A 27,365-nucleotide genomic window follows, 5' to 3' on the forward strand; every position below is an offset into this window, starting at 1 on the left:
CCCATCTACCTCCACAGGTTCCCCTCCCCTTTTTTGAACTAACCACCTACAATAAGTTTGACAGCTCAGCTTATTTTCACCCCCTGAGTGTGTGCTCACACGAAGAGTGGCAGCAGCAACAGATAGCTCGAGTCTCCACCACAGGAGTTACTTTTCCCTTTTTTGTTGCTGTGCGTGCGTCCCTACGTCTCCTGCTGGCTATGAGGAATTTTATGTCTGCGTAGGTTTGGTCACCGCTCCCACTTGGACCTGTTTTTTGGGCAGGGGGTGTTTGGCATCGGTGTACAAATAAGTCAATTCATAATTAAAAATATAATATTTTCTTTGTCGGCCGTCGCGAGGGAACTACATTAAACATGTCGAGGAACGCGGAGGAGGTGAACAAGCTCGCTGAAAGTACATACAAGGTAAGCGCTGCTTTCCTATGAAGGTGGGAAACCCAACAGGTGCGAGAGGGAAGAAGTGCCTCCTTAAACTCGGGTTCAAGTTTACAGGTTGACTTTTACCAACCTGTTGTCTAACAGGTGTTATTCATGGTCCTCGTGAGGTTTTTTTTTTTTTTTTTTTAGCAGTAAAGTTTACTTGTCGTGTGGACATTCGCCTTTAAGTAGTTTACCTTCTTTTTGAAAACACAGCAGAATATATAGGGTGATATATGTTTAGCTTATGGGCACTATCACAAGTAAGTGACAGTGTTACAGCAGAAAAAAGACTATTATCACACTTGATTATCCTACCCTGGGGTCTTGCTCTTTCAGGATCCCTGAGCTTTAAGTGTGTTCTTGGTTTACTCAGCATCTCAGCCTGCACTGTTAATGAGTTCACTGCATTTTTGTCAGCACTTTTTATTTTAGTTTAGAAGCTTCCCGAGAGCTTGTAACTGCCTATTAGTGAGTTGAATCACTGGTTTTGAGAGAATAGCCCCACCCTGGGAGTGGCATTTCCTTTTCCCTCTTTTCCCATTAAATTGCTGCCGTGGTTGATCAGCATCATTTGGGCTGTTCTGTAGTTCCGTGCCAACCAGTAGCCTAATTAACTTTAATTTATTTACTGAAGCGGGAGCTTTTCAAGTGAATTGGTATTTACCACTCCTCCTTATCTTGGATTGTGGGGAAACTGCTCCCTTTAAAGCAATTTTAATAAGTAATCAGCTGGGGTTTGTTTTTTTTGTTGAGTCTATGATTTAATTGGGTTTCAAAGAGAAGCCTAACCAATGAAAATGAAACGTTTAACTGAACGTGAGTGGGACTCACCAAATCCCACCAGGCTTTCTGACTTAATGGTCCTCTGCAGTGTGCACGCCACAGGTGGCAGAGTAAAGGTGACTGTGTTCAAAGCAGGAGGAGGAAAAGAAGGCAAGAAGCTTTCTCTCACGCATTTATCCTTTTTAAACAGTTCTTATCCACCGGCCTCCTCCAGGGTCTACCCCCACAGCTCATTGGCGTGGTGAAATGCAGGAAAAAGACTCCAGGTTTAATAATTTAACTGGCTGTGTGTTTTGTGTGGTAAGATTATACAGCAAGCTCCTTGGCAGCCATCACCTCAGGCTCATTGATAATAAGCAAGACAGGCTCCCAAAATAGTCTGTTTAAATACTTAGTGGCAAGTTGTGTTTGTTTTTTGTTGAAAATGAACACGATTTGGCTGTTTACATGTTTCATGGACTTTTAAAATGCAGTGTGATTTTCAGCAATGGAAGAACAAGTTCTTCTCTTACAGCATTATTAGATGCTGAAAATTAAAGGAAAGGTTACTGAGTCATTTCTTATGAATGCCTGTATCAGCAGGGAGCTGTTACTTACACATTATGTCAGTATGCTGCTGACAAATGTCTGACGTACAAGTGGCTGAACAATGCAAGACTCATGAAACATTGTTTGGCATGGGTGTCCTAAGGAGGTTTTGCGTGTGTGTGCATGTTAGCCAAGACCTGTCCTATTCTGTACTAATCAGAGGGTTGGACTTGACATCTGTAAAATGGAGCTCAGAAAATTAGTAAATCTTTTTCCAAGACATAATTAGTTCCACTCCACGATGTTGATTAAAGGATGGCGATCACTAGAGACCCCACTTATATCAGATTAGCCTGTGTCTTTTCATGCCCACGTTGTTTAATCGATTGTGCATTCTTATTCGTATTTATTATTTCTTTGTTGTTTTTGTGCTTCCTGTCTTAAGTTTCCACAGAAGCAATTTTTGGCCTCTGTGACATAATTTGTAGACATTATCTGTATGCATGCGAATGTGTGCCTGAAGGACATGGTTATAGATTCCTTTAAACTGTCGTCAGGCTCTAGTGTGACTGCATTCATTCATTCTTTGCCTCGTTATTTACGTCTAATGTCACTCTGTCAGTTTGACAGTCACATTGAATCCTTTTTCTCTCTCAACCCCTTTAGACCGTAATGGAACAGTTCAACCCAGGACTGAGGAACCTGGTCAACCTGGGCAAGAACTATGAGAAATCCGTAGCAGGTGAGCTTTTTTTTTTCCCCCTTTGTTTTTGCTATTACATTAAAAAAAGATTCAGAGTTTATATATTAAGTTAGAGTTGGCTAAGAAATGAAAAATGGCTAACTGGAAGGACAAGTTAGCCATTTTGGAGGAAGGATCGGACAGGTTGGATAATAATGTGGCTATTTGTTACTCTGTGGTGTTCAGAGGGTATTAGGGGCTACTGTGACAAAAATTAATGACAATTTTATCATTTTCCCAGCAATGACCCTGGCAGGAAAGTTGTATTTTGATGCACTGACTAAGATTGGGGAGAATGCTGCAGTTTCTCCTGTCTCCAGAGAATTAGGTAAGTTTCCAAGTTGATCTGTCCTGTGATTCTCCACTGGGATAAACTGGGGGAAATCTGCAGACTGTGGAGGCAGCTCCCTTTTTCTCAAAAAACTTTCTTCTTTCTAATTTATTCAGTTGTATTTTATTCCCAAGGCAGTCTTTTCATTTCTAATAATAGTTTAAGGATGATTTACTGATCCTCAGCCAGAGCAGATTGTTGTTTAATTAAAGTTGATGGAAAACCTCAGTTGAATGATTTTTTTTTTCTGCAACAGTCAATGTCATTTGGTATGTGTTGCACACAGATTTGTGGGAGCAATAGGAAAGTGGCCTCTCTGAGTATACAGGGTAGATGCAGGTTTGGGTGAAAGAGCAGGAAGTGTTGTAGGTCTGGGGAAAAGATGGGAAATTCTTCAGCTTAACAAGACAAAGCTGAATTGAGAGGGTGTGTTGGGTATATGACGGGAGGAGAGTGAGGCATGTTACACGTGAATAATGCAGTGCATCTCGAGTTGACTTCCTAAAGTAGCTCACAAGCTTCACTCCATTGCATTTGTTATGTCTGTAGATTTATTCACGAAATGATCAGATGTTTATCACCGGCTTCATTCTAAATATGTGTGTAAACATGGGATAATTGTGAGGAACACAGGAGCTGAATTCATTCAGTGGCAGTTGCCATTTTAGAAATATTAGGTTTGAAGTTTTAACAAAGTGAATTTAAGTCTTAAATTAAATTTTCCTGACCTTGCTGATCGGGAGCATATTTTCAATTTAGCAGGATTTGCCAGTTCTAAAGTGCATCTGACATCAGTGTGAGAAATGGATCATTAATTTATTCACAAGTCAATGAGATGACCCAGTAATCGCAAGCTAAAGGAAGTTAATATGTATGCCCCTCAGTCGCTGGTCTAAATCCTTCTCAGCCCCATCTCATAAGACGATGAAGCACAGCCTTGACTCTACACCTGCAAAGCCTCATAAGAAATCAGAGGTTTGCAAAAGATATCCACAAGACACTTTGTGCAATATAACTAAAATTAATTTAGAAAAAAATAAATGAACAGAACAACAGCTATTCCCTGGTTTGTTTCATGATGAAAGAGAGCAGGGTAATGTTTGAACCTCTCTTTATCACTAAAAAACTAAACCCAGACAGTGCTCTAGCTCGAACACATCAGAAGTTACCCACTGATTAATTCCAGCACCGTTCTTGTGATTTTTATGTATTTGAGTGTGATAGACTTGGGAATACACTGTTTGTTCATCGTCCTATGTTCGTTCTTCTCTAACTCCCCAGGCTTCAGTTCCCCTGAGCTAATTTGTAGTCCAAAGAAGTCTGGCATCCTAAGTCATTGTCACTAGTGTCACACTTTGATTTAACCACTGTACGCCTCTCATCTCCCCTGCTGATTAGTAGCAAAACTGCTAATTAAATTTAGCAGCACACCTGGTGTCAGTTTCCTGGCACAGTTAAAGTGATACTCCACCCAAAAAAAGAAACACCCTGTGCACACTTGGCAAGTGGCTAGAAAAGTAAGCCTTTGAATCCTCAATAGCCTCCTTGAATTCACAGTGGCACATTTTTACCATAAAATATTGTGACAACAGGTCCTTCTGAAGTTTGCATCCTTAAGGCTGGTTTAGAATTGCAAAAATACAATATTGATATAAAACATTTTGGTTGGTTCATCTATAACGATGAGCCTGTCAACATACGATAGATTATACTGTGTACAGACTGAGCATGTGTATACTGCAATTTAAGACCATCTGTGATCTCGCCACATTGTACACATGCATTTTCTTGAAACCATAATCAGTTGGTAGGATCCCAGCTATGATTGGCCAATTAATCAGTCAAAAACTGTTGTAATAAACTCAGTTTTCAAGATTAAATACTCAAATCAATAGTTTTAATGTTCTCAAATTACACATTTTATTTCTGATTTTGATGTTTCGGGCCTATAGACGGGTGATTAAACGATTCATTAAAAAAAAAAACAATCCTCCCTTTAATTCAAAGTAACATACCCACTAATTTCCTCCTGTGTGGCATTGTGTGATCTCACGACGGATCAGTTTATTCTGAGTCATTATGCTGGATTATGTAGAGCGGTGGGTGTTCATCTAGTTTAATGAACCAGGCTTGAAGACCCAAATGCATTGTACTTGGAGTCTGTGCTGCACACCTCTATAAATAGTCAGGATCTTCAATTTGTGTCGTGAGTTGCTGTCAGGTTCCTAAGACATTGTTTTAAGTTGTAATAATTGTGGAGACATCTTCTACAAGAAATGTGGCGTTAAAGTCTACACATCTTCATCACGAGGATGCTCATGCTTGTAGTGAAGCTGCTCTGTAAGAAACATGAGCTCCAGTGACAGATAACCAGAAACCAGATACTCTCGCGAGGCATTAGAGCACCGGTGCACCTCGTTCTCTCGCCCCTTTCCTTTATCTCTCCCTCCACTTCTGCCAGAGTTCAAATGTCAACCTCTTTTTTTTCTTTTTTCTCATTCGAACGCTCAGGTTTCTGACGTTTGGTCAAACAAAGAGCAGGAATTAACATGTACAGACCAGGTTGTTTGGATGCAATAGGATTAGAACGTGCTTAGAATTTGCTCTTTACATCTTCTCGTTGTACTTCTAGTCTTGATGCTAGAAACAGAAATGCACAGGGAACAGTGAAAAGAACCACAAAACTGCTGCCTAAAAATTGGAACAGCAAACAGCCTGTAAGATATCTTGACTGTGCTGCATTTCATTGTCCCCAAAGAATTTAATCTCATCCTATCTTGTCCTTTTGCAGCAAAAAGGGTATTTATAGATGTTTCGTGGACACAGACACACAGTGACTAGTGTTCAAATGGCACCAGGCCCACTTTACATAATCCAAGCATGTTTGCATGCTGTCAGGTGGCTCTCATAGATGCCAGGATTATTTTGTCCACAGTCAAAAACGGTGGAAGAACTGTGGGTCTTCTTTTTTTTTTTTTTTTTTTTTTTTTTTTTTTTTTTTTGCAGGCTTCTGGGAAAATGCAATAAAGTGCTCCGTCTTCAGAGCCTTTCTACAAACACAGACAACGCCTATCTGTCTCAACATATGCAATTACGAAAGACACTGTTCACTGTCATGTGGGACATAAAACAATTGTATCTCATCAGAGACGAAAGGGGATTTATTTAAATCGATGGTGGTTGAGTTGGCTGGGTTTATCTCTGTGGTTCTGGTTGGGTAATAATGGCACATTGCTTTTAGAGTTATCCTCATAATGATACACTATTGCCCTCACACCTTGCTCAAAAGAGTGCACCTGTTGCCGAGCAACGTTTTGTGTGGTCTGTGCAACAATAAACAAATGAGTGAGAACTGCTGGAAAGAAACTGATGCAATCTTTATGCAGTTATTAATATGAAACATTTACGTGACATCATTTTCTGAATTTTGTTTTTGAGGTATGTTTATGACTCGACTTATACGCCTTACATATAAACCAGTCTGTCTGGTGTTTGACTCAATACCACACCTGTTGACATTTTTAAGATTATTCTTACTGTAAAATGAGGGGAATTTAAGGTTGGGCCAGTCTTGGGCCCTGTTTTATTTTAAATCTAGCATAGCCTTTCTAAACTCTTTTTCTTTCTTTTACTGTGTATTGCCATATCCAGCACTACTACATTGTCATTTCTTCTCTTATACTTATTGTAGTACCTTTTTTCTGCCTCACTATTTATCTCCTTACCATATTTTTCTCCCACCCTTACCCTGCCTGCACTACCCCTCAGCCTCTTTTATTCTGCTCTGTCAAAGGGCAGATTTACTGGGATGAGCGGAGTCTTTATCTGCCGAGCTGTTTGAAATGCAGCAGCCAGTCTCACTGTGAGGCAAGGTGGAGCAGGCAAGGTGTGGAAAGATGGAGCAGGGAAGGGCAGTGTTTACATACTGATGAATGTACAGGTCAGAGTGTCTGCAGGCATATTGAAAGGCTGTCAAGGATTTGCGCAGTGCATTTGTGCACATCAGAACACAGTTGAAAGACGACAGCAATTTTTTATTTTTCAAACCTTGGTGTGCAGGCTGTTTTTCCTATTTATCCATGTGCTTCAGTATGGGTCTACTGCTCTGTAAACCAAACAAATAACAAATCTAGATGAGGACTTGATGAGTAAAGTATTTATTCTATGATGATTTGGCTTGTCTGTTTGTAACACACAAACTGGAGGTGTTTGTATCCTGAAGCAGAAGCCACTGATGGCTGGTTACATCATTATCAATACTTATATGTGCGGTACAGCTGTATTTGTTGGCTGCAGCTGCATGGGAATCAGCACCCATGGGAAAATGCTCAGTGTGGGAGAAGATGCAGCGTGCATTTGTTGAACGTCTTGTAATCTTGTGTTGGCAAATCCACTGATGTATCCCACATCTATGCTACAAGCAGAAAATATACCCGACATATGCTGAGCATTATCTTGAATTTAAATTGCTGTTGGATGTAAACTAAGGATGTCTTACGAATAAGTTGTGTTCATGAGACTGCACACAGATGATTCATTTTCTAAACAAATTAGTTTATCTGTTTTGACGTTATTGCAGAAAGAAGATGACAAAGAATGCTGGCTAAACAACCAGAGTGACCATCTGTGTAAACACAAGTTATTAATTGGCCCAAGACAAATTTATACACACACATTGTTATTCTGTGTCTACCCATCATCTAAGAGGTGTTGAAAATGGTGATTATCAAAGGACTGCACCAGCCAAACACACACACCCATGCAGATTTCAGTCTGTGAGCAGTATTATCCAGAAGGCAGTATGTTACAAAAGCCTTCTTTTGCATGTGAACTCTTGACAGTGTCATAAGAATGAAGTGCAGAAATTATCTTCAGTTGTCCTTTTTTCTCACATCTTGCACAGCAGAAAAAAAGCCTGCGTGAGATACTCCATTTGAGTTAGACGAGCTGGGACCTGCCTGGGTAGACCAGTCTCGTGGGCACAAAATAGGCACAGACTCGGTTTCAGTGAGCTGGCAGGTTAAAGACCACGTGCACCTACAATCAATAATATCTAGAAAAGTCACACCTCAGTGCTTGTGTGTAAACGGCAAACCAGACTCAAGACCGTTTGTAGCCTTTCTTGTTAGTAGAGTTACTGCTATTAGTTTTGCATAATGCTTGGCTTTGGGTACTAAGCAGTACTATTTGAATGCAAAGAAGTTGAAGGGAAATCAGTCTTCAGTGGAGCTGCCAATACTTTGCTTATTTGTTACTTGAAACCACCAATTTACTTTTAAAAGTAATTTAAAAAAGTAAGGAATAACACCTAAAAATTTCAAACTTGTCTAATAGAAGAAGAGGTAGTACAATTTTTATCTCTGGGATGTGGGGACTTAAAATGAAACTGCTGTACTTTGGCTTGGCGCTACAAGCATGTAGTTATTATGCTCTGCATTGTGCTCTGTAATCCTAATTTGATTGTTTTTAGGAAAATCAGGTTATGATTTGTGGCAGCCTGCCATCTGAGTTCTTTTTGATTTCCTGAGCAGCAAGTGGTCCCGTTTGGTCCAGGCTCCATATAGTTTGCTTTCATACCAGTGAAGGAAATCCTACATCACATCTGTAGCTGGTTACTTTTTTGGTTAAAGAAATATTGCAGATACTGTCAGGCTTATAGGCTATAGTCTGTGCTGTGCATTATGGCTATCATTTTACACTTTAGTGGAATATCTTTAGATAATGATTTTCTGTACAGTCGAGACAAAACTTTCCATCTTATAACATTAACCTGTGTGACATCTTTCCCCCTCCTTTTTTTGCACCTGGCAGGTGTAGTACTGACAGAAATCTCAGAGGTCCACAGGAACGTTCATCTTGAGCTGGAGGAAAACGTGAGTCTTGAATATGTTTTTGCAAATGTATACATGTTTTGTTTTACGTTATCGAATTGATTTTTAATTGTATTGCCTCTCCCAAACGCATGCTTGTCTCACTCTCTGAACCTGTTTCTCAGACTGAGGTGGAATTCACTAACCGGCATTTAGTGGTGTGCTGTCAGCAAACGGTTCTTTTCATCCTTCTGCTGCTGTTGATAGACACCACCTTATCTTCCTACCCACCTACAACAACTGAAGTAGCATCATGAGCAAGAAAAACATGAAACATTAGATACAGAAGGAAAACAAATGGCTTTGGGTTGTAGGAGCAGCTGGGGCTTTATCTCGTTGCTGAGAACAAGCAGGTCCTAACATGTCCTGTCCTGTACCAGCTGGGGCAGTTACAGTTTGATTAATTAAGTATGAGCATTGTGTACGCTCTTAGCACACTAACACCACAAAACGGTTGCACGGACTACTTTATTAATCTTTTGTTCAGTTTTGAAGAACATGTTGTAAATGTTTATTATGTAAATGTTGCAAAATTTCAGTTCACTTTGTGTTTAGGTAGCATGGAAAAAGACGCCATCGCTTTGTTGGAACTTGCAAATATCAGATATTTTAAGTGAAAATAATTAGCAGAATTTTATGTATCATATTTCACTACAACACAAGCATTCTTAAAATTTAGATGTTTAAGACCTTTTAAAAAGATCACAACATGTTGGGCGCATTATTTTTATTGAATGTTGCACAAGTTTTGTGCAAATAAATGATGCTAGTGCCTGAAAGTAAACCAGAAAACATGAACATGACGCAGAAAAGTTGGGAGGCACTCTTCTGAGACATTGTTGCAAACGGCATCAGTGGGTGGGCTCAGTTGTTAATGGACGCGAGTTTATGACTCACAGCATTAATTCAGGTCAGAGAGTCAGTCTGACTGTGTTATGTATACTACAGTCCCTGTGGTCATCTATGTTTTCAGTGATGGGGTCTTCCACATCATTGATCTGCTGCGTGTGGGTGCAGACACTGCATCACAACAAGGGGAGCGCTTTGACTCCCTCACACTAATGAGAGGGAGAGAGCTGGAGAGCATCTGAGAGAAGACTGTGGGCATTCCCACGCTTTGTATCTGACTCATTCATAACCGCAACCTTGGACTTGGTTCTCGCCCCCACACCGATACACTTTAAATGATCATTCTCCATTTTTCTCCATGAGACTTGCAGCATTTTTCCTTGTTTTCTGCTGACAGCAAAGCTTGACAAACTGTAGCCCTCCATCCACCCATCAAGTTTATAATAACCAGTGTGTCTTCCTATCCTCTCTTCTCTCTTGTCCTTCCTCCTACTCTTCACCTGAAGTTTAAGAGGTTCCACAGAGACATAATAGCTGAGCTGGAGAGAAAGACTGACATGGATGTCAAATACATGACAGTGAGTAGTTTTTTCTGTGTGCGCGCACAACTAAGTTTGGGTTTGTTTTTGTTATCACTGGCTTTTGTGCTACATTTTACATTTTTATTCAGCAACTACATGAAGTGAGGGAGACTCAAAAATAAAAGCCTTTGAATTGGTTTTTAATACAGGATCAGCAGGTAAGGAGGATGTAGATGATGGTTTTTAAACCATGTTGAGTTGAAAAATATGAAAAGCAATCCTTTTTATGCACTTGATGAACTATAATCTCGTTCTGTGCAATAATGCAGGAATTTTTTTGTGACTCTTTGAATTGGGCATATGTCCTACTGAAAGGGTTATTATCAGCACAACACAGGACAAAGAAGGGCCTATTTTCTGCAGTACAGCAAGTCTGTGCCCTTTCAGAGTGATGTTTGGTACTCTGAGTCTGTAAATGGATCTACATGACTGTGCAGAGGTAGCTGTATGCACACTTTACATTTTATTTATAATAAAACAAAGTTATTCCTCTCTGATGTTCACTTTGCACTAGTGCCATATAGTAGATGGATCCAGCCTAACACATCATCACAGACGTTTTAGGAAACGGTTTACATTGCAAATCAGCTTGCGTAGTTTACTGCATAGTGTGAAACATGACTTTGTACTGGAAGATTTTTTTTTTTTTAATATATCCAGCATATACTGAAAACTGGACTGTGGATATATTTTGGCAGTTTTCACCACCATTTTTAAATTTCAAATGATTCATCCAGTTATTCTTAAAGTTCACAGTTTCTCCTTATTTCTGCTACCCAAGATGGTTCTGACAAATCGCATCAGGTTGGTGTTGCAGCATTTACATGAATCATTCTTCTGATCTAGGCCACATTTAAAAGATACCAGATGGAGCACAAGATGAAGCAAGATTCTCTGGAGAAGTCCCAGGCAGACCTGAAGAAGCTGAGGAGAAAGAGCCAAGGCAAGAATGCGAACAAGTACGAGAACAAGGAAAGCGAGGTGAGACGAACTTAAAAAAACAAAAAAAACCAACAACTCCTACAGACACATGACACATCGTACACACATGCGCTTTCTTTGACACACGTGGGCGTGTTCATATAACGAGCCTCATTCACAAACCTTGACACCTGAAACTTGCAGCCAGAGTAGCAAAAGTTACTGGCAATATGTGAAGCATCTGGTCTGTGCAGTTGTGCAGAAGCTCCTTGTTTGTTTGGGGTTTTTGGCTTCTTTTATTTTCTTCAAGAATACACCCGCACAAGGTCCCCTTACACCATCTTGTTCTACCCGCATGTCAAATTATAAAAGTTGCCAAACACGTGCACAAACAAGAAGGCAAGCAAGCACTAACTCTTCAGGCTATAGAAGTTCAGTTCAGTTCAGTTCATTTTTATTTCAAACATTTCAAACATGTGCCTTCACAATCATTACAAAATATCATTCCATTATTTGTTTGAAAAGGAGTAGGCTGAAGTATTTACTTATTTGTCCCTACCCCCTCAAGTTTTACCTCTCACTCATTTAATTTTTTTTTGTCTTAAATTAAACAAACAACATATGAAACATATAAACATATGAAGTAAAACAAAACATAACAGAAGTGACATTTGATTAGGAAACGCTAAAGTTAACCAGGCCACTCTTTGAGAAGTGGAGACTTTATTGCACTTTTTTGTCTTGTTATGTATTTAATGTTTTACAAGGGCCAAAATGTTTAAAAGTGTGCTTTTATTGTCTTTTTAAATTATGACTATTTATCTGTTGGTACTTATCCGTGATCTGTGTGTCACAGTTACCTCAGGTGCTTTACGTCATTGATCTCGATTAATCACTGTGGAATATGAAGTCATTATAACAGGTTAACTCTGTTATTACATGGTGCAACCACACCCTGGCAGTGACGCTGCTAAGTGGAAAGTGCAAATGAGTTAAACCTCAGAGTTCCCTCGGCCTATGAGCATACCAACTTAAAGTCTTGCATAACCTGCCTACCACTGATCCTGCCAGGCAGCTTATTCGCCTGAGCGTGCGTGTGTGTGTGTGTGTGTGTGTGTGTGTGTGTGTGTGTGTCTTTTGCATATTTAAAGATTTGTGTGTTTTGTCAACAAGGTCTACTTTACTGAAGGCTGATAAACTGCATAGTTAAAGGAAGAAAGAGAAAGAGACCTTAAAAGGAGTTTCACACTTTAGAGGAGTGCACTAACATAAATACTTGATTTTATTTTCGGCTTTAGCTTCTACCTCTGCCTACACTTGACTTGTCATTGCCCAGAATTATTTTCTTTATTATAAAGGAGAGAGAGAGAGAAGCACAAGAAGTTGTGCATTTTATTTATTTATTTTTACAAGATATATGAGCTTGAATCGTACTGTAGTCTCTTTTAGGAACTGTATTTGATGTTTTTCTGTCAAAAATCATAGTAAGCCAAATGTCCTTGGGGTTAGGTTACGGACTTTTAGTCAAAACACATTCGATAGAGTCACGAAGCTCAGTGAAGTTGCCAAGGACATTGATTCACATTTGTATTACATTTTAAACAAGTTAGTTACAGCCCTGGATTTTTGCTTTCACCGTGAAATGTCAGAGCAAGTTAAATTATCTAAGAAATTACAGCTTTAGTTTTAGAGCCAAGCTTCTGTGTGAACACGGTTGATGATGAACTCCACGTGCCCTGTGGCTTTATAGAAATTTCAGGCTTGCTTCCTCTTCTCCCTTATTATAAATTCTTCTGTCACCTCATTCATTCTTTTGTTTTCTCATTCCTTTGTCTCTCACTTTACCGTGCTCCATTTCCTCTTTCCTTTTCACCTTACTGCTCTCTCACCTTCCCATCAAGTCGCAAGTCTTGTGCCTACTTATCTGATTTAAAGCCAGGTATGCGATTTAGAGATCCAACAGACACCAAGTTGGGCTGGCATGCAGACAGGAGCTTACAGAAGCAGATGATTCACCAGACACCAAAGATTCTTCAAAGGCAGTGAAGGATCTGACAGAAGACGGAGAAGATAAAATTAAAAATGAATAAATAAATGAACTGGGAGTGCTGTCACAGCTGTCAGACACCTAATTAAAAGGCTCTCCCAAAAAAAAGTTGCTGCACATTTTACTTTCTGTACACAAGGATAGCAAAGATTGGGATTTGTATCAAAGCCTCTTAAACCTCAAAGAGCAGAAAGTCAGAATCATCTGTTGGGGAGGTGTGTAATTTTTTTTTTTTTCTTTTTTTTGTTTGGTTATCTCTGTTGCGATCCTCTGCGATACTCTCACCTCCCTCACCTTGTAGTTCTCCGGATAAACATAGCTTGTCCATAGCAACAGGGTGACTATGGTGTTGACAGATGTAAAGTGATTAACAGGGTGTGTGTGTCGAAACTGCATTTTACACTCCCCTTTTACTTTTTCCCTATATTCACTCTATGTTTTTCTCCTTCTCTGTGCTGCCCTTAAGTCCTTTTGTATTTTTAAACAGCAATTTAGCAAACGGGCTGTAGTGGAGTTATTAATACTTCAATTCATCCCACTGAATTTAGTGTTTCTGCTTTTTTTTTTTTTTTTTTTTTGCAGTGTTAATCAGTTTGTTGAAAACAGTGTTGTGGATCATGTGGGTTGTACTGCTCACTCTATTTTTCTCACCTAGAAAAGACTGTGCATTGCAGTTTTTCTGACATGCACAGGTAACACGTGTCAGAAAAACCACAATGTAGAAGCAACAGAAAATGGCGCTCACAAAATACTGCCGATTTGTATAATAATCTGTCTGTACTGTATGCAGGTGCTTTTCAGAAATCCCCAAAATGTACTAAAGAAGTCAGTTAATGCATTTGTGTTTGTGTGGTCTCCATTACAGTTTTCTAGCTGTGCTTCATTATGTTTTATTATATCCTTCATTATGATACTAAAAGATTAAAAACTTACGCGGCTGCATTAAAATGTGCCCTCACAGGGTTTGATTGAAACAAAACGGAGGCACAGAGAAATGATAAGTGAACAACTGGTCAGTAACAAGAACAGTTTTAGTAAGAGTTTTATTTCTGCACTTATTTGTGTAGGTGTGAGTATTTGCTTCTGAAATTTGCATATGATTGTTTGTTGAAATACAGACACAAAGGTAAGCCTGTTATCAGGATTTCTGGTATCGATGGAGGAAATTAACAGATCTAAATAGATGCGTTTGTGCCTGTCACGAAAGCATAAACAAACAGGAAGATTTTCATTTGGTCAGGAAGACCGGCGACTCTGTTTAGAAAGGGCAAAACGGTATTGCCCCCTATTCGTTCATGGTCTAGATAACCAGAAGAAATTGTATTCATTTGCCTTTTTGTGTGGATTTTTTTGTTTTTTGTTTTTTTTAAATAGGCAGTATTGTTGTTTTTAATTATGAGGTCATGTTATTGTGCATTTTAACTTACTGGTACAGTGTTACCAAATAGTGACCACTTTTCTACGTGCAGAATATTTTTGGGAATAACATGGATTACAAATGCACTGTACCCGGCACAGGTTTGTGGTAAATAAAGCCTTCGGCCATTTGAGGATTTATCAACCAAGGACAGAGCTGTAAGAGCTGAATAGAGAGGGTGTGTGCAATGCATTAACAGCCGTTAGAGGTGTGACACTTCCAGTCAGTTGGATGAGAAATGGCTCCCACAAATTTTGACACCCCCCCCCCCCCAAAAAAAAGAGATAAATTAAGGCGCATGAAGAAGTCAGGAAATGAAGGCAATATTAAAAGAAGCTGTTTCATTCAGATTGTTGTTCTAACACCGTTCACTTCATTACATTTCAGTGATATCAGCATTTACTAGAGTAGTGAAAGTGAAACTGAATATTTATATCTGAATATCTGGTTCATTTGCATGGATCCCACATACGTGGACACATCAAATCCTTTCAGTAGCTTTCTGACCTTTTTATGATCCCAGACTGTCAGTGTAGATAATGCAGCCCTCCCTACTGTTCTGCCCTTTCACTAAACATCAAATACAGCACAGGCTGTCAATAAAATAAGATCTAAACTAATAATACTTGTCCTCTGCACAACACAGATTAGAATAATGGCAAAGGAACCCTGGTCTTTTTATACATTTTGCCCTTGTTGGGTTTTTTCTTTGTGTCTCAACAATGACTGTGTCTAAATGGCTGTAAACCATGTGCATAGCGAGATAAGACCTTGATTTATTCAAGGTGGTTGTTTGGAAGGCACAACACAGTTCAGACCTGCTGAATCTGATCTGTTCAAAGCTTATCATCTTTTCAGTTATGTTTGCCTAGATGTGCATTTGTACACAAAACAATTTGAATGTTGTCTATGGTTTTTAATGTCCACTTGCATGCATGTTTGCAGTGTCTAGAAACGTTGGCAAGCCGACAGATGGACATGCAGTTGTTCGTCGCCGATGGCTGTAAGGAGGCTCTGCTGGAGGAGAAGAGGCGCTTCTGCTTCCTTGTGGACAAACACTGCATATTATCCTATCAGTTCGCTTCCTTCCATGACAAGGTAGACAAAGTCCTGCTCTTATTATGTTGGAAGCAATCAAACTCTAGTCATATTATATTGCTGGTTCAGCCAGAAGAATTTATTCCGAAACCCACAATCTCTAGAGTCTCAATGTATCACGTTGCCATAGTGATAGAAATGTTGCACTCCTTCTACTGATTACTCATGTTTTCTTTTAATATCTTTTCTTATTTCCACGACTGCTGGATAGGCCAGAGACATACTGTCGGAAAAGCTGAGCACCTGGCAGGACCAGTGCAAAGATGCCACCAATATGCCCGAGAGTGTTTTGTCAATGATTGAAGGGCTGCGTAAGCCAGTTCCCATCACACCACTGCCCTCCCCGTCCCCGTCACGACACAGTGTGGTATGATCAAAGTGACAATCCTAAGACTTGTTCTTGTGCTACATGTGTTGCTGTCTTTCATACTGTACTATGTTTTTTTTTTTTTTTTTTTTTGTTTGTTTGTTTTTTTTAGTACTGTTTAGATAAAATATCATTACTACGTAATGGAAACTTACCTCAGAGAGACGATTTCCGAGTGTCTCTCTGTAGGTCTGCTTACCAATCTTGACAAGATTTAACCTGTTATGTACAAGGTTGGGGGTTTTTTTGTTTTGTTTTTTTAAAGCATTGCTGTCAAATGTGGAAAAGTAACAGGGAAAAAAAACAAACATCAAAAAATTGATAACTCATATATGCAGGTAGCCTCTGCAATGAATATGCCATGCTTGGTGATGGGGCTCCCAGGGTGTAGGATGTTTTGATGTCAAGGTTATAGAAGTACCTTATATACTGAGGCTACCGTGCTGACACTGAATATTTAATCATATTTATCTTTCTATGTTCAGACTAAATCATAAGGATACTCAGAGTATCTTCCAAGGACAGTTTTTGCAATTTTAAAAAATATTATCCAGATCAGCCGCAGAGTTTAATGGGTTCTTCATCTGCCTACACTTCACCTTTCCACCTTGGCAACTTATGTAATCTTGCTTAAAAAAACATATAATAATGATAATGGCAGTGATCGCAGACCTCGACTTTTGCCTTGGCGGAGTTGTTGGATGATAAACATTTGTCTGTTAGACCCGACATTTTTAACTGCTTAGGGTAGTAATTCTTGGTCATTTGTTTAGCTGTTACTGAGGCTGCTACTACCTGCATGTTTTGACAAAAAAATCATTTTTTATTTTTTTTTATCTTTTATTTAATTTATTTTTTTTAAAGGAAATAAGTAACATACTGGTTTCACAAATACAGCCACCATATCGCTAATGTTTTCATTCATTGCACTGTGGCAGAACATATCTACTCCCCCGGCACCACCTAAGAAAGCTGAGCCCAGCCGTTTGGTTAATATGTTCAACCAGGACAACAACCCCACCGCTGTAACCCCTCCTTCAAGCAACAGCACAGGTATTGCGGCAGGTATTTTGACAGTTGTTTTCATTTAGCACTTTGCTCTGTGCTTTTGTGTCCTCACGTTTGTGCTTTTCAAACAGATGGTTTTTGCAGGTGTAATGCAAGAACCATCTGTTTGTTCCTAAAATGTGTGTCTCCTTTATGCTGCATGGAATGATGATATTTGCTTCTCTGCGCTAGAAAATGTTATTCCATGATGAGCTGCATGAAATAAATGTGTTAATAGACCTCTCTGCATTGAATCATCTGTTATTAATCTGTCTCTCTTCCACAGCATGTCTTTTATCCTGTCTTCCTTCTCTCACCCCAACCGGTCGCAACAGATGGCCGCCCCTCCCTGAGCCTGGTTCTGCTGGAGGTTTCTTCCTGTTAAAAGGGAGTTTTTCCTTCCCACTGTCGCCAAAGTGCTTGCTCATAGGGGGTCATATGATTGTTGGGTTTTTCTCTGTATTTATTGTACGATCTACTGTACAATATTAAGCGCCTTGAGGCGACTGCTGTTGTGATTTGGCGCTATATAAATTGAATTGAATTGATGTTTCGGTCAGTTGCCCCTACACTGAAATACCTCAACAGCCAATGGATAATTTATCACGACTTTATGTGCCGGGTTCCCAGAGAATCAATCCTACTGACTTTGCCAGCCCTCTTACTTCTCCTGAATTATGACCATGAGGTTGACATTTGTTGTTCAGAGTAAAATATGTCAACAGCTAATCTGCTAGAGACATTTTCTGTCACAGTTACTTTTTTATCTATCAGGTCATGCTTTAAGTTTATCTTGTACATTAGATTATGTCTAAATCCAGCAGCTGTAATTTTAGTTTCTTTAGTTTCAGTTGCACTTTTTGTTGAGTACTATTAGGCAAGGTCAGTAACCATAGCAGCTACTGTGACCACGTTAGCAAGGCTTTATATTCTTAATCGTGCCTTGTGTTAACACTGCTTTCTGCTTTTTTTTTTTTTTTTTTTTTTTAAACTTCCTTCCTCTCTCCCAGACCACGGGAACGGCGAGGACAGCAATCTCGCCAGGTCTGTATCTGTCGCCACAGGGCTCAACAATATGGTGAAGAGACCACGTGTGCGCACCATCTTTCCCCATACTGCGGGCAACAATAGCACACTGCTGAGCTTTGATGAGGGAGACGTCATTGTCCTGCTCATCCCTGATGAGAGAGACGGATGGATGTATGGTGAAATGGAGAAGAATGGAAAGTGAGTCTAACTACGTGTGATGAATTTATACAGACCAGATATGTGATATGAAAAATTATAATCACAGAAATGGGGGAAGGCTTGTGCACACACTGTGCTGTACATAGGGGCCCGATTAGATCTGTGACACATGCAGTCATTATTGAGATGTAATTCAGCTGGCTTTAAATGTCTTTAAATCATAACAAGAACTCTGTATCATCATCACCTTCTTCCTACTGCCTCTGTCAAAAATTCATGCCATATTCCCATGAATCAGGTGATTAATAGGAGGTGGAATTCTGTCTTAACTGGCCAGATGGTCCCTCGCCTGATTGCTAGGCTGACCATGTATGAGCACACACAGCTCCAGGCTTGTCAAGTGATGCCTGTGCTGGAGAAGTCACTGATAAGGAAATCAAAGTAAAATCTGGCCTGAGGGTGGGATGTACGATAGCAGACTGGAGTGAGGTGGAGGGAGAAGTTCAGAGTGCCACCTGCTCCCCCACACAGATAGGCACCAACCAAGTCCACTCTCCCCAGATCTCTCGTTCGTGACTTTTTAGACAAGTATTTGATCTGAAGCCCTTGAAAATGTGTTTTTGAATTTTAATCATTCATCCGGTTTGATCTTTATTGCTTTCAAGGGAAATTACATTACAAATATACCCAGAAAGATTGATCAAGGGCATAAAAGAATCATTTCTGAGTAGCTTTCAAAAATGAGGCTAACACAAAGTAAAACTTTGGTCTTGATGCCTCGCTGCTGCAGGTGGGGCAAGCTGAAGCGCCTAAAGGCTTAAAAAGTGTATATCGTCATGTTTATCAGAGCACAGCGTCAGACAAGATGGGCTTCATGTTCCACAGGAGGTTCGGCTTTGATTCTTTTGGTTCTCTCGCTGGGCTTCTGCCTTTGTCTCATATCTGCTTTGATACTGTATCCCAGCAACTCACCAGGACTGTTTCAGATATGGACTCTATTGATGGACTGAGAGATTGAATTCCAGCAGGACTGAGAAATTTAATTCCAGGGAGTGAAAAATCTACGGATAATAGAGCAACATTTGTCAAATAATGACATTTGACTTCTGTGTGTGCATTTTATTGGCATGATTCCTAAATAAATTATCCAGTCACAATCATTAGAGTTGAGCTTTCTTTTCCAGGAACAGCTAGTAGTGTACACTCTTGACAATCGGTACTTGTAAACTGTCCTTGACTGAAATCAAGTAGTCTCAGTTGCTAGCGTTAACAGTTATGGTTGAAACAAGCACGGGTTCTCTGTGGAAACTTTTCCTTAAATAAACAAAAGCAGTTATTCAGTGTGACTGGGTGAAATTCATTTTCCACTAGGTCCTGACTCTTTACTTTTTTTTTTTCCTATTGCAAGTACACTGAGGAAATACCTATTCTTCAAGTTAGTGCAAATATTAACATCCATCCACACAGAGGGAGGGGCAGATTGATCAAATACTGATTAGGAGCAATCTTTCTGCATAATAGTACAATGACGAGGAGTCCTTGGTCTGAACTTGGGATAGGGACAAGCTTTTTTTTTCAAATGTGTTTCAGAACTAAAGTAATCAATTTTTTATTATTAAGGTAAGAAATTTTTAGCATAGCGTCTAGAAATTAATTTTGCAATAATACATTTTTTAGTCTTTCATTATATTCTTTGGAGTCAGGTTTCATTTAGACATCTGTGTGTGTGTGTGAGGGGGCTCGAACTGTTGCCACTGAAACCTCACAGGTCTCTGAAATTCTGGCTCAGTCGTGACTCATTTTATTAAATCAGTGAAAATCAAATTCTTTCCGCACAAACTCTATGTTCCACCTCGACGGGTTCAATAGAAGACTTTGTCCACAAGATCTTTTCTTCATTTGCGTCATCGGTTTCCTTTGATGGAAAATAACCTGTTCCAGCCTGAAATCTTTATTGTCAAAGATGAACTCCTTCAAAATAAACCAAAACTGTGATTGAAGTTGCAACCTTTAATGCTCTCCCTCTTTGCAAATAACAAGTGACAGATTCAACCTGTTTGCTGGCATAGTCGCCTTAGGCATACATTCAGACTGTGTATACAACAGTAAAGGCAACTGCAACGGATCCTGCTCCTTTATCTGGTTTCTGTATCTTCTCGATAAGAGATGGAGAGAGCCGCTCAGGAGAGGGCAGTGCATGCAGGCTCTTCACCGATCACTTGGAGAGTCCTTCAATTGAGCTGATAACGACCGCTGATGCAATCCTCTCTAAGTTGCCTGCTGTGTTTCTTTCTTTTAGGAGGGGCTGGTTCCCTTCATCTTACTGCCGTGCTCTCACTGAGACACTCGTGAATAACAACAGGTAAGGAGAAGCCACATTCCAGCTAACACACACAGACCTGCAGGTGTCATATTGCAGCCAGCTCTATTGTTGGAAGTATTTCCTCTAGTTGGCCCTCTTGACATGATAATCTTTACAGTTCTGTGAGGATTTTCCCATTCCTTAACCTTTGAGTCCTGCTGTTAAGCATTCTGTCTTCATTTTTATTTCTGTTATTTATTCATTTATTTATTTAAATGACGCTTGTGTTGTTCCTGACATAATAAATGTTTCAAAGCCTCTGATAAAATTTAAGTAATTTGTGATCAAATGATTCATGTGGAGCCCTTTTTCTTTCCTTTCTTTTATTTAATGAATCAAAAATGATACTTTTCACGCGAGCCCAGCAAAATATCAGGAAACAGGATGCTGTTTGCTGATGAATAGATTTTGCTGCTGATGAAAGAGAGAGAGAAAAGGTTCAGAGTCGACTCCAGGCTTTTTCTTCAAAGAGACTAATCCCTGTTGGATTAATTTATTAGATCTTAATGTGCGGCACCTCCCACAGAGAGGCTGCCAGCCAACTACTACCACCACTCCCGGAAAGTGAAAATTTAAACTATAACCAGAACCTGGGGACAGAACACACAGACATCTGCATCCCTCTTCTTTTGTCCATATTAGGAATTTCAATTAGCCACATTCAATCTGTATCGCTTAACGTCAACATTTAAGCTGGTAACCCTAACCCATGATGCAGCCACTAAAAATTAAAATGCAATACTCACATATGCCTGGAGACTCACTTGTGATGAGTTTTATTATGTAGCTACTTCATTTCTTTGACCATCTTTCTTTTACCATCTCTTATACTGCCCTCCTCTTCCTCTCCAGTGAGCCCGCCGCCCCGTACCGCAGCAGAAGTGTGGTTAACCTCCACCACCAGGACACAGAAACAGACGAGGCAACCATGGTTCTCCCCCCAGCAGATTACAGCAACATTCCGCAACGCAGCACAAACCACAACACCTCGTCTGCCGGCACCATCACCACAAATAGCAATCACCATCACTCCCCCACGCCCTCTGTAGCCTCCTCGTCTGATCACAGCACGGTCAGTTGGCGATTTGGTTTGTGCGCTCTTCTTTGTCTGACATGTTGGTGTTTTAAAAAGAGAAACACAGAGTCTGGTAGACTTAAGGCGTGACTTAAAAAAGCAACTGATTTGATCTTAGATCAGGTCTGCGAAGAGTTTGACCAGCTTTTTTCTGCCAGCATACTGTCATCATGTTGTGATATGACTGGCACTATGAGGCTACATCTCACCTTATACCTGCTGCATAAAGGCTGCTGTACCCTCAACTGTTTTTACTGCCAGTGACAGTGCGTGTGTATGTAGGTGGTGTCAGATGAGCTTTTCATGTGTGTCCTGGAAACCTGACCACACTTTAATATAGTGCGAGTGTCGACTGATGTAGACAATGAAGGGAAAAAAAATGTAATTGTTAGGACTCGAGGACAGTTTTACACTTTTGAGCTTTTCAAAAAGTGTCAAGTATGGGATTATTTTCGTAATATTTAGTCTTATTTTTAAGACAACGTATGTGTGCCAGCAAAATAAAATTAAAAAAATTAGACTTTCCTATTTCCGGGTTGAGAGACACATGTATAAAGTTTATTTAGTTACTGCAAATGTAGGTTCTGATGCACATCCTCTCACAGCATAAGTCTAAACAGGATAAGTAGTAATAGATGCTAAAAATATCCACAACCTGAAATGCATTTTGAATATGCACCTTGGTGTTCTGAGAAAATAAAGTAAATACTGAGTCTAAAAACTGACTTTGTGTCCAAAGTTTTAGTCCCACGACTCACCTTCACTGTTTTTTGTGGGTGAGCAGAACACAGCTGTAATGATTGTTATTGTTAGGATAATCTCCAGGGTGGTGATGATGGGTCTCTGGGTGAGGCTGCTCTAGTAAGAGGCATTCACATTGAATTGAAAATTAGGTTTTATCATCTAGGGTGATGGTGCACACATGCCATTCTTTGCCAGAAGCTTTTGTATGCAGACAATGTTTTTTAAAATATTAATATTATTTCATCCATCTCTGAGAGTTTTTTATTTCTTACCTTGCCAATGTTCTTACATTTGCATGCCATGCAAAATGGCAGGCAAATTGTGGTTTGGTTCTAGGAAGGCCTTTTTGTTCCCGTCTGCTGGTTGGATGTAAATGCATTGTGGTATGTACGGGTTAAATGCGCATGACCCGTCTGCACAATGACTTACACAAGCTCTGTATATGCTCTACAACCATCTTTACTACACCTCTCTGACATTGCTTGTCAAGATAAATTGTGCACTTAACCTTTCATATTGGTCAGCCACAGTTGGATATGGACTTTGCACATATTTCTTTTCCTGCACATTCACGTTTGTTTACAATGCAAAACATAGAACTCAAACCTGCACATACACAGAAAAATATCTGCTCAACATGTATTGAATATTCACACACAGTCATGTTTACTTTAACCTTAACTGTAGCTTGTTTTCAAAGGTCCTAAACGTCTTGACTTTACTTGTGTGACCAATTTCACAAGATTTCTTATTGCGTCGTCCCTTCAGAATAGAACTGCAGTGACTTAAGTTCAAACCTGTGAACACATTTCTTGGGTTTCTTTGTTTTGTGTTTTTGATTTTCTAAAAATGACCATCAAAAGTGTTTGGTTGTATAATTCTGATATTAGATATTTTTCCACTCTTCTTTGTAGCATTTATTTAGACTGATTTCCTGGCAAAGACCCATCATTTATGCATCATCCATAAGTTATCTGACCTTAACCATTGGGAAGGTCTTTCTGGAAGCACAAAGTGCAGATATCTTAGATTTGTTATTGTGGCCACATAGCTCAATTTTGATCATAAAAACATTTTGCAGAAGTATTTGGCTTGTCCATGTGGGTAGTCAAGCCTGAAGCTTTTGATTTTGGAGCAGAGGCTTCTTTCGTGGTCGGCACCCTCTCAGTCAGTTTTGATGTCCTTAGCTTTTCCCATTGTTCCAAGTATTGGTCAATCTAATGAGTGCTGTCAAACAAATTCTTGTAATGCTCCAAAGACACAACAGTTGTAGTCAATCATAATCCCTAACTTAATACGCCTTAACCATGTCAAGTTATCATAGAACTTTCACCATCACTTATTAAAAGATGAAGTGGGTGTATGTATAGATTTGAGCCTGTTGATTAGAGATGATCCAAAATAAACCCCAGCTTTTTTTCACCCAACTCTTGTTTTTAAAGTTGTCAAATATGTTGTACAACTATTCCACCAGTTCCAGCAGCTGAAAGAAATCATTAAAAGCCTAAAATGTTCATGACATTAATGCGCATGATGAGTGTGTAACTTCTGACCACAACTGGACATGGAAGATGAGGCAAGCAAACAAAACACAAACAAAATAAACACAGTCGCCGTGGCTATTCTGTTAGGTTGATGTTTGACCCACTTAAAGGTCAGGTGGCAAATGGAGATACTCTTCTCCTCCTTGCCTGCATTTATTATTAACCAGTCACTTTGGTCAGGGCCTCAGGCTGACTTACACTAGTGGGACCAAATGTTAGTGTGTGTCCATTGTCAGTTGTATCAGTCTACATCCTGGCTCTGCATTATGGTGGAATTCCACTCTGGGTGAACCTGATATCCACTATCCCTCATTGTCAATTCCTTCATTCTTTCACTCACATATCTGTCTCTTTATCTTTTCATCCTCGTGCCTTTCCTTCCTGCTTTACATGTCTCCCACCAGTTCCAGGATAAACAGGGTTCACTTCCAGGGAAGTTTATTCCTTCCTAGTGACTCACGAACCCTTGCCATAACTTTTTAAAACACAGACATATGCAGGATCCCAGAATAGACACGCGTATGGGAAAAAGTTCTCTACAGCTACAGCAGATTATAATACTCGGCGAAAAAGTGGGCGGCTGAGGTTGTGTGTTGGTGTGCGCACATGTTTATGCATGCGTGTAAAGTTAGTTAGCAACTTGGGGCTGGAACATTCATGAATATTATTGCCATAATGATGCATACTGCATCAGTCTGTGTGGTTATCTCAGGTAATTACCTCTGAATAAATTTCTTGGCACTGTTGGTATAAACTAGATGTTTTTCTTGGGTTATTTTTTTTTCTCTTTGCTAGTTCATAATTCTTTTTTTTTTTTTTTTTTTTTTTTACATAGCACCATGGCTTAAAGCCTGATTGTATTTCCACATTCTTTCTTTTGCTTGATGTCAACAAACTGGTTGGAGTCTGTATCAGCAAAACCTGTTTTTAAATGATGTTGGTTGGTCTAGACAAGGAAAGGTGAGAGAAAAAGACAAGAGATGTAGGGGGAGGTGGGATTTCTGGAATGTTCTGTCATTATCAGTTTAAAAAAAGCACCCTCACTGGTTTGTTTGGGTGTGGGAGAGATAAGATGACAACTAATAGTAATGAATAGAGTGTAGATGCAGAAAAAGCGAGAATATGATCTGAAAGATTGAGATCTACAGAGAAAGTTGAACTGTAAGAGTATCAGGGAAGTCGATACTCATAGCTGACTGAACTCTGTGTTGTCTGCTAGCATATTGTGACTCTGTGTTAGTGCTGGATATATTAAACCTTAATCCAGGACCTGGTTTAAGGGAAGTTCCACAGAATCTTATTTAGAGGATAAATTATTACTTTTCTTTTAAATAAAGGCTTTTTGAAGTCCAGGTAACCAAGTTATGAAACTGCTGGGCCTCTGTGGAAATGAGATGGGTAGTGTCAAGACTGAAGCGCCCTGGTCAGCAATGTCGCTCAATCGGTCCACTACTGACCTCTTGCGGAGTCTGTTGAGTACTGCAGATTGAAGGCACGTTAAATCCGGGACAGTGGATGTTACCAGGAAGACTAACAAAAGCAAGCTACAGTTTATAAAACCACTATTGTGTAAAACAATAACTCAATTACTACTGCTACCTTTACTTTATAGTGAGCAGTAAATTGTGTAGTGTAACATGATCTTATTTATTAAAACAACCTATCACTTTTCGGGGCTATGGAAAATATATTATTTTTGTTGTGTATATTTTAGAGGGCACTTCCAGGGCCAACAAAATAGGTAGTTATTCCCATAATTGTTCACCCAACATGGAGTTTTGTTTAAAGGTTTTGGTTTCGTTTTGTTTTTTCCAAACTGCAGTGTAAGTAAATGTGTCACCACATTTAACTTATTAAAAACATATAAACATTTGTGTTTACAATATTTGTGCAGCTGGGGTTCAGGTACATTTTCTCTATACTGCCAATGTGATCATCATGACTTTTTTGTTGTTTGTTTTCATGCAAAGTCACAAATGTGCAACCAAGAGTTTTGTGATGTTACGAAAAATGTTAGTATCTAATAAGGATCCAAATTTTTATTAGATCCGAGTAATGATTCAGCTATAAATCTGTTAAAGGAGTTTATGGGTGAACCCTTCCAGGCACAGAGCACCTGTTAAGACACTTGCATTCACCATGGCTTGTCATAAGAAAACTTAGCACGGTTCATTGTGCTACAGACTTGAATTTCCAGCAGATCCAGGTTCCATACACAGTCTTATGACATGAGGCATTAAATTGTTTTCAGTACAGTGTGCTCAATCCTTCAGCTGTGGAAAATGTGTTAAATTCCCCTAGAAATCAAACGAGTGTAAATACAAACGTGGCGATAAATCGCCGAGGCATTAAAAGTGCAAATGTGTCACGGTTTTGTGTTTGGTTGGGCTCGTGATTCGCATGTGACAGTATACATGTCTGTTTCTCCTCCACAGGCGAGTCAGCCTAATGGCACCGCAAGACCCCCGCCAGCTTTCCTCGCGTAAGTCGCATAAGAACATGAGCGAGATGATTAGCTTTTCTGTCACTCGGACGTAAACTCATCATCATCTGCTGCATTTTTCACAGGGGCGGGAACCCTTTCGCCACAGTCAGGCTCCGTCCAACTGTCACCAACGACCGCTCCGCGCCAGTCATCTGATCTGTCCACATTTCCACCCACACTCAACTCCCACAAACCCTTGTCAAACTTCCTGTGTCATCTTACTGTCCAGCAGCTTCTGATCTGGATGAAAATAAACTCTGATATGGAAGTACTTTGGGACCATTTTGTTTACTGAACAGATCCACATATATTTATGAAACATATATATTTTCTATGTCTATTTTTGCCCTTCTGTGGTGTTAAATACTTGCCACATTCTGACCTGCACATAAGATATGAATGAATAAAAACGGTCAAAGAGAGTAGTGGAATTATGTTGTTGCTTGTTCATTGACAGAAATGACTGTTAAGAGATCATTTGTTGCCATAGGACGGTGGAAGAAAGTACTGTACAGGACCTCTGCATTTCAACCTCGGGTCCAGATGATTGTTTATGCTTAATATTGATACGATGTGGTACAGTGACTACTCTTGTGTATATACATTTGCACAAAAGATGCTTTGTCCTTAGCCATCTAGCTTAACTACGGGAGCGTGGAGACCGCACTTCTGCCTTAACAACACATTCATACTTACTGCGAAATGTTGCATTCTTCAAACCGTCCATACAAGATGTTACAATCACCTCATCGTACATTATCTGTGATGTCAGTGCTTCATTGACTACACATAAAACCATCAGTGTGTGCACTTTTCCCCCTGACCCATTTACACCCTTTAACAGAAATTGCTGTATGGAAATAAAGATCTATTTCTTCAGTTTGTTGTTTGTTGATCTGAAAAAAAGTGACTTTAAATGCTTTTTCATCTGCATTCATTTATCTGGGAGGGGAAAAGAAGGCAA

General features: G+C 39.6%; 1 protein-coding gene across 2 annotated transcripts; it reads left to right on the forward strand.

The window, feature by feature from the left end:
* baiap2l1b (BAR/IMD domain containing adaptor protein 2 like 1b) lies at positions 1 to 27,280 on the forward strand. Of its 2 annotated transcripts, none has more exons than XM_082531455.1 (14): positions 1 to 407; positions 2,400 to 2,475; positions 2,717 to 2,803; positions 8,618 to 8,679; positions 10,032 to 10,103; positions 10,953 to 11,087; positions 15,437 to 15,589; positions 15,801 to 15,956; positions 16,895 to 17,021; positions 18,014 to 18,230; positions 20,491 to 20,553; positions 21,406 to 21,625; positions 26,352 to 26,398; positions 26,485 to 27,280. In XM_082531455.1, the coding sequence occupies exons 1-14, from the start codon at positions 357 to 359 to the stop codon at positions 26,555 to 26,557; spliced, it is 1,539 nt and encodes a 512-aa protein (XP_082387581.1). In that variant the 5' UTR covers positions 1 to 356; the 3' UTR covers positions 26,558 to 27,280. The 2 variants fall into 2 exon arrangements, with proteins under 2 accessions (XP_082387581.1, XP_082387582.1); XM_082531456.1 differs by having other exon boundaries at positions 16,895 to 17,009.
* Positions 27,281 to 27,365: the final 85 nt, after the last annotated feature.

This window comes from Aulonocara stuartgranti, assembly GCF_965226115.1.
Source record: "Aulonocara stuartgranti genome assembly, chromosome: 4".
Classification (NCBI taxonomy): domain Eukaryota; kingdom Metazoa; phylum Chordata; class Actinopteri; order Cichliformes; family Cichlidae; genus Aulonocara; species Aulonocara stuartgranti.